The sequence below is a fragment of the Buceros rhinoceros genome, unplaced genomic scaffold (assembly GCF_000710305.1).
Source record: "Buceros rhinoceros silvestris isolate BGI_N320 unplaced genomic scaffold, ASM71030v1 scaffold22553, whole genome shotgun sequence".
Lineage (NCBI taxonomy): Eukaryota > Metazoa > Chordata > Aves > Bucerotiformes > Bucerotidae > Buceros > Buceros rhinoceros.
In genome coordinates, this window is record NW_010402110.1 from 3,279 (window position 1) to 10,776 (window position 7,498).

Sequence of the window (7,498 nt, forward strand, 5' to 3'; positions counted from 1 at the left end):
TTCCTGGTTATCATTCATGGTTAGATTTCTTGTCAAAAAACCTACCATTATACCTGTGACTGAAAAGCTGAAAATCTCCAAAGCAGCTAGTGAATCGACAGGAATTAAAATACGAAGTGTCTGCTAGTGTTTGTAATCTTTTTGTCCAGACAGGCTGTAGCTACTCATATGTTTTCGGGTACACCGTCTGTTTGCATTAGGATTTAACTTTTTTTGTTGCATTTGTTGCTTTTTTTCCCAAGAGTTAATTGAGAGGTGGTGTCACTAAACAGCAGATGTCAATCACACCTTTTAACCTTCAGCATTAACTTTTTTTTTTAATGCAGGCTTCTACTTATAGCTCTGACAATGGTTTGAATCATTTTTGTGATATAAATGGCTAAATGGTCAATTTTAATACTTTAGTTATATCCAGAAATAAGGCAAGACTACCCATCTGTAAAACTCCTCTGCCTTTTAGTCCTTTTTTCCTAAAAATGACATTTTAAATTTGTTTGTGTAGACGTGAACCACTGGCTCTTGTCAACCTCAAAAAGAAAAATGAAGAAACTGGGGAAGAAGAACTTGCCTCCCGCTTAGGTCACTGCAAAGCAAAAGCCACCAGGCACATATTCCTCATCCGTCATTCGCAGTATAATTTGGATGGCCGGGCTGATAAAGACAGAACTCTGACCCCGCTTGGTATGTATTACCAGAAGTGTCGTTCTTTGCATTTTGAGAAAAATGTTTATGTGTGCTGCTGTCCTGATGAGTATGGGTCAGTAATAGCTCTGTCCTGATTAGGATCTCGCTGCCAAACCCTAATCCACTTTCTGGATCCTTTGGAGCAGAAGGATGTCATGATTAAGTTTGTTTTTTCCATTTTTGATCCTCTAAATCCAAACATTAAACTGTGCTTTACAGAGTTCTAAACACGCTCAGTTATAAAGAAACTTCACAAAGGCAACTTCTTAAAGTGTCTTAAAGTGGCTTGAGCAAGTTTTCATGCTAGCTGACATAATTCCCCCAGGCTAAGGCTTTTAAACTTAGCTCCGTGACTAACTTTGGGATAGATTCCTCTGAAAAGGTGGGTTGTGTTTCAGTTTGTTAATTTGCTGATGTATGTAAGAAAAATTAACCCTGACTTTCAGAGTGTTTATAATTAAATACATTTCACTGTTTCTACTAAGTGCTGTATCTGGGAATACAGCTAATGAGTTGCATCAGATGAGGATAACCTCCCTCTGTGTTAATTGTAATTCACTGATCCTATGACTAGGTTTCAGATACTAATTAGTATTATTTTTTAATAGCGTAATTCAAAAGCAGTGGACACTTTATCAATTATATGTAGGCCATCACTTTTTTGAGGGGGAAGGAATTATTATTGTGCAGTGCTGCTGAAGTCTGGTGCCAAATGTTTGGTATAAACTCCTTATTTTCCCCCAAGTCCTAGTCGCCAGTGTGCAAACAGGAGTGAAATGCTAATTTCAGGACTAAGGTGCTGTGTTCAACTGGTAACAAAGTATAATCTTAATCCCGTCTCATCCTGTGCCTTGGGTAAGTTACTTAAACCGTCTGCTGTCTTTTCACCTGCCTACCTGGAAGACGGAATAAAGCCCTCCCCGGGGTATCCCAGTGCTGTGGTTCTCGGCTGTTGCAGGCGGATGCTGCCTGTAGGAAAATGCTCTGTCAGCTCTGAGTGGGTCTGTTTGACAGTCTCCTCTGCCGTGCTCCCTGAACACAGAGATGGCAGATGGCTCGGGTCAGCACTCTCTTCGATTAGAAGTGACTCCCTTGGGATGGGGCTGGCAGCAATACAGAATACTTCAGTGAACGTTTTGGTAGTTTTTGTGAGGTGCTTACATGAGTGTCAACCATTTATATAATATAATTTTTAAGGTCGAGAGCAGGCTGAACTGACTGGACACAGGCTGGCAAGCTTGGGATTAAAATTTGATCAGATTATCCACTCCTCCATGACTAGAGCAACTGAAACAACTGAAATTATAAGCAAACATCTCCCAGGTAAGTGACTTCTCTCAATTTTTTTATTGTCTTCTGATCTTAAAAACTGCTTCCAGTAGAATTCTAAGCTTGTCCTTAAGGTTGAGATGTTACTTAGCCAACTTCCAGCCCTGTGTGAATATGTCTGTATTTATAAAGAAACTAACAGTGCTAATTCTGCTTGTTTCCAAATGGAAGAGGGCTCTGCCCCTCTGAGGGGTCAGCTGCTACCTGTGTGTGCTGCTGTGCAGGAGAACTCTGCTGGTTGCTCTTCACTTAGGCGTTTTGTAGAGTGAGGACTGTCACAGGTCACCACGACTGGCTCAGTCCTCAGTCTCAGGACTGCAGGAGTGTTGGAGAGAAGAGGATCATAAGCTCCCGTTCTTGTAGTGCTGCTTGCTGGGTTAGTTAACAGGCCCTTCCGGTGCGCTGGGCTGTCCCGTGTGCAGGGGAAGATGTGGCACGCTCAGCAAGGGGTAGGGATTTTTTGGTGTGGGTGCTTTATTACATGGGGCTTTGGGTGGTTGTAGGTTTTTTGTGGGGTTTTGGTTTGGTTTATTGGTTTTGCTTTCTTTTGTTTTGTTTTTTCCCCTGCTGTTCAGACATACCAGAATCTAAACTAAAGATACTTGACCATAGGTAATTCTGTCAGGTATTTTAGCAGATACTCTGATATGAGTAGCTGAATGTCAGTCCTGTGTTTGATTTTTTTTCTAAAATGTGCTGCTTCAAAAAAACCCCCAAATGATGAAACCAAAAAAACACCAAACCAACCCCTCAGCCCCAAACAAACAAAACCCCTCCACCCAAAACCGTCTTTCCTTCCCCCGAGTAAATGTTAATATTAAAAATCACAAATATGGCATTAGCATTAATTAGCTGTAAGCATTAACTGACTTACAGCTGTAGATTAACACCCTTGCAAGTGCATTTCTGCAAAGGGCAGCAGCCTGGGAAGACTCAGCTTGCTGTGCCAGGCTGTTCTCTGTTGGAATAAACTTCATCTTGCCGGTGACATCTAACAGTTGTGTTGGAGAGATTTGCACCCCTTGATAGGAAATGTGTAGATGAAAAAGTTCTGTGGGATAAAGACTTAAAGAATGTGAAACATGGTGTTTGTAGAGTTGCAGGCCTGTTTGCAGTGGCACGTGAAGTAACAACTCCTCTCAGAATGTGTATTTGATATTTCAGGAGTCAAAAAAATTAGCACCGATCTGCTGAGAGAGGGAGCACCAATAGAACCAGACCCTCCAGTCTCTCACTGGAAACCAGAAGCTGTGGTAACTTTTTACTTACAGTTTTGTTGGTTTTTTATTTTAATTTACTTGTTATATTTTGGGGGTTTTAATACACTTTATCTTGACTGTAACAAAAACTTGCAGTGTCTGAGCTGATGCTTTTCATCATAGACCGTAGATAATTGTATACTCTTCTCCTCCCCAGTAAGCGTACAGAACAGTTCAAATAACTTACAGTCCTTAAGTACTGGTTCAGCCTCAGGTGTGTGTCCCCACGAAGAACTCTGTAGGAGTCGCAGCCCACCTGCAGATGCAGGCAGTGGCCTGTGCTGCTCCGAGCCGTGTTTAACGCTGAGCTCTGTGCCTTTAGCAGTATTACGAAGATGGAGCTCGAATTGAGGCTGCTTTTCGAAACTTCATTCATAGAGCTGATGCAAAGCAAGAAGAAGACAGCTACGAGATCTTTGTCTGTCATGCCAACGTGATCCGCTATATTGTCTGCAGGTACGTGTTGGAGTGCGTGTTCATCGGCGTTCTTTACAGGGTCACAGTTTGCTGGAGCAGTGTTGGTTTATGGCACCGCTGAGTGAGGAGGTGTGTTGATTTGGCTTGTTGGAAGTGGTTAGAGATCAGCGCCTGCATTGTGAGGAACTGCTTTTGCCGCTGCACAGGATTAATTAGCGGATACAGGACGCGTTGGAAAGTGAGCACACTTTCATTCCAACTCTGAAGTGAAAATGGCTAAATTGGTGAAACTCAATGTTTTTGTACATCTGAACAGTCTCTTTAATACATAAGCTTCTGCTTCCCATAAACCTGAGGACTGTTGGAAAAGACCACAGAGAAAGAGAGCATCTGACTGGATGTGTCTTTTTGAGGTGACATGAGTTGGAAGATTGATTTATGTTTGGGAGTTCTTTTTGCTAATGGAAATGATTGTGTATTAGTGTGTTTCTGCAGTAACATCCAGTATTGGATTAGAGGGGAGGGTGGATCTTTCCGCTGACATCAAGGTGGTTCATGAAGGAGAAGACGGTTCTGTATCTTTGCTGTCTCTGTATCCAGTCAGCTGAGTCTATTTTATTCCTCTTCCCTATCAACAAGGCACTGTCTGTAAGATAATTTGTCTTGAGCAGGACAGATGTGATTAAACTTTAATCTGATCAATACCTACAACAATTTCAGTTAGCTTTATTTAGCTGAGTTAGTGAAATGCTGGTCTGTCTCCCCTGTGGACTCCTTTAGAGCTCTTCAAAATAGCTATACTTAAAATCATTGATCAGGTAGAGAGAATATTCTTTCCTGTGCCAAAAAAAGATTGTCTTACTGCTACCTAGGCTTTTTCTGAAATACTTGCATACGCTTTTCTGTTGCTTTCCTCTTCAACTCCTCTTTTGTGCCTTCTGTTCCAGGCTATCTGATACCGCAAGTGCACACAGTCCGTGTAGCAGTCCCTTTTCACCTAGCTCACTGGGGCTGCTCTTCCATTTCTTGGCCTTTCTAAAGGACTGTCATAAGAACCAAAACCAAGTTATTCCTCAGTATCTAAGGCAAAAGATGTTTGAGACATGATGTTTTTTCCAAGTGTTTACTACAATTGACTGAACTGCTGAGGAATTTTAGAATAGCAGGAGACCAGCTGTGATACTGGTACTGCATTTCTACAAAAGCACAAGGGACTTTCTCTGGCTACTTCTGGGCAATGATGTGGCTGATTGATGGAAACTGAATTTCTTCTGTAGGCACATGCGGGCGGCTAGGATGAAGCTTGTCTCACTACCTCTCCTCTGCTGTTACGTGCCTACCCGTGTTGCTAAGACTAGAACAGTGTGTAATGGGGTGTGCTGTTTGCTGCTTCTGCCTTGGCGGGGGGCGTAAGCCATGTTCTCTACCTGTCCTGAACGGGGGAGGGGGGTGGTGTTCCGTGGTGCTGCAGTTGGCTCCATGGCCGACTGGAACCTATGCCGTCTGTTGTCCTCTTTGTTACGGGGCTGCTCAGATCGCTCCCAGTGACCCGTCTGCATTCGCGCTCCTGCCGTCTGTCTGTCGCTGTGAGTTAGTCCTGTCTGCAGTAATCGTCCCCCGGTGCACTGCTGGCACAGGGCCCCTTATCAAGGCTGCCTTTCCCTATCAATGCCACAGGAAGATTTTTTTTTGCAAAGCTGACTGACTGGGGGAGCATTTGCATTCAAGTGCAGAACGACCAACAATTTCCTTTTTTTTTTCCTTTATCTGGAACAGAAGGGGGTGATACTGTGAGGGCATGTTAATGTAACTGTTTATGAATGAATAATGGATTTTTTTTTTTTTTTTTTTTTTTTCTAGAGACTTGAAGTTCCCCCCTGACGGGTAATGGATTTTTTTTTTTTTTTTTTTTTTACTAGAGCATTGCAGTTCCCCCCTGAAGGCTGGTTGCGAATGTCCCTCAACAATGGCAGTATAACTCACTTGGTGATACGTCCGAACGGCAGGGTGGCACTGCGAACACTGGGTGACACGGGTTTCATGCCTCCAGATAAAATCACGCGTACCTGAATGAGCAAAACTGATGGTTGTCCAGCAGCTGCCTCTAGTCTCTTTGCACAGTACATTCAGCTACGGTACCGCTAGATTTTTATCTGTTGTGCTGGGGTGTGATGCTGTCTTAAAAATGTCCTTCAGCCCCTCGCTGCCTCCATACGTACTCATATCTGCCTTTCAGTCCAGCAAAGAAGAAATCTTTATAGGCTCGAAGCTGTCCAGCCCTCGAGTGTTCCCCAAAACCAAAGCTGAGCTGTGGAATACGAAGAGAGTGAATGTCTGTGTGCTCAGCGGCTGCAAGAGCACTGCCTTCCTCCCACCCTGCTGTGAAGGTCTATAACCAGAGCTTGCATCTGCTTGTGGGTTTTTTCTTGTGCAGGAAAGCACTGTGTGGGAACTGGAAGGAGCAGCCTTGTGTCCCCTGCCGCTAACACTGCTGATGAGCCAGCTTGTTTCAACCCCCCAGAAGTGAAAACAGGGTTCTGCTGGTGAAAGGACAAAGGCATGTGGCTTTGGGTTTTGTAAGCTTTTGAGGATGTACGTTTATGTTGTGTTACTGTTCCCCTCTGCCCCCAAATAGCTCATGTAAACTGTGCCTGGAGGTTGTCAGCATAAAGCAGAGATGGTGAAAAAACCGTTTGCCTCAGAGCTGTGGTGCTAGAATTAACTGCTGCGTCTCAGTGCTCCTCCATCCTCCGGAAGATCTGTAAACTGTTCTGAAAAATGTTTTTCAGTCCTGTGAAGCCTTTAACTAAAACTTGGTCTGTAGCAGGATGAAGGGATGAGGCTGTAGCAGTTAGATGAAAGGAATGCAGTGATTTTTCCAACAGTGCTTCCTGTTCCTGCCTCATAACACATTTTAAAGTGCTTTCTCCGTTGATTTGCGTTAGTCCATACCTTGCTTTCAGAGTAGAGAAGTACCACCACTGCGTGGGAGGCAGTGGTACCTCCAGCCGGAGGGTCTGCAGAATTGGAGCAAGCTGCTGCTTAAACCCCTGTTGCCGGAATGGTGGGAGGGAATGTGTGGGCTGCCTCTTAGGGCAGTGTGTAGTACAGCCGTCAGGCTGAATGTGCGAGAAGTGGCTCCTTTGTACAGCACTGACCCTGCTGGACTCCTTCTAGGAAACCTGCAGGTGGCTGAGGACAGGGTTTTGTTTTTGAGGGCTCAGATGCATTTCAGCTTAAGGCTGTTTGCTGAACTGATGTAGCGTCATCCTTGGAATGGTGAAAAATTACACCATCTGCTTAGTCTGCCATGGTGATACGGCACGTCTTGTAGGACAGCAAACAGCAGTGACTCCTCTGACAGGGTCTCCTATGATCATGAAGGTTGATGAGACTCTAAACTCACTCCTGTCAGAGCTGTGTGAGGCATCATCATGGCGCACAACCTCGAGAGACAGGGTTAACGGCTGTTTGCTACAGGACCGCTCTATCAATCAGGAGGAGCTCAAGGAAACTGGGGCTAGTAGGCAGCAACATGATTGTTGTGTAGTGCAAATTGTGGGGGCAAGAGGAAACCATCACAGTGTATCTCCCAAGGTAACGAGAATAATTTATCAGGTTTTGTCTATTAACTTTTTAAAAGTTTTGAATAAAATAACTGGTCTGTCTTTCCTTCTGGTCTCTTCAGTGGAGCAGTTGTACGGCTGTCGGCTGTAGACTGTCTGAATTTCCCATGTACCACACAGTGATGCACGTGCGTGTCTCTGAGTGCATCTCTGTGTGTTTCTGCCTGCTGTGCCGCCCTTCCT

At 44.3% G+C, this 7,498-nt stretch overlaps 1 protein-coding gene across 1 annotated transcript; it reads left to right on the top strand.

The window, feature by feature from the left end:
* Positions 1 to 502: 502 nt before the first annotated feature.
* PGAM5 (phosphoglycerate mutase family member 5) lies at positions 503 to 5,926 on the top strand (the record flags this gene model as incomplete). Its single annotated transcript, XM_010132548.1, has 5 exons — positions 503 to 681; positions 1,882 to 2,007; positions 3,178 to 3,266; positions 3,598 to 3,728; positions 5,609 to 5,926. Coding segments are annotated over 5 exons (676 nt in total), but the record flags the coding sequence as incomplete, so codon positions are not given.
* Between the last annotated feature and the right edge of the window lie 1,572 nt (positions 5,927 to 7,498).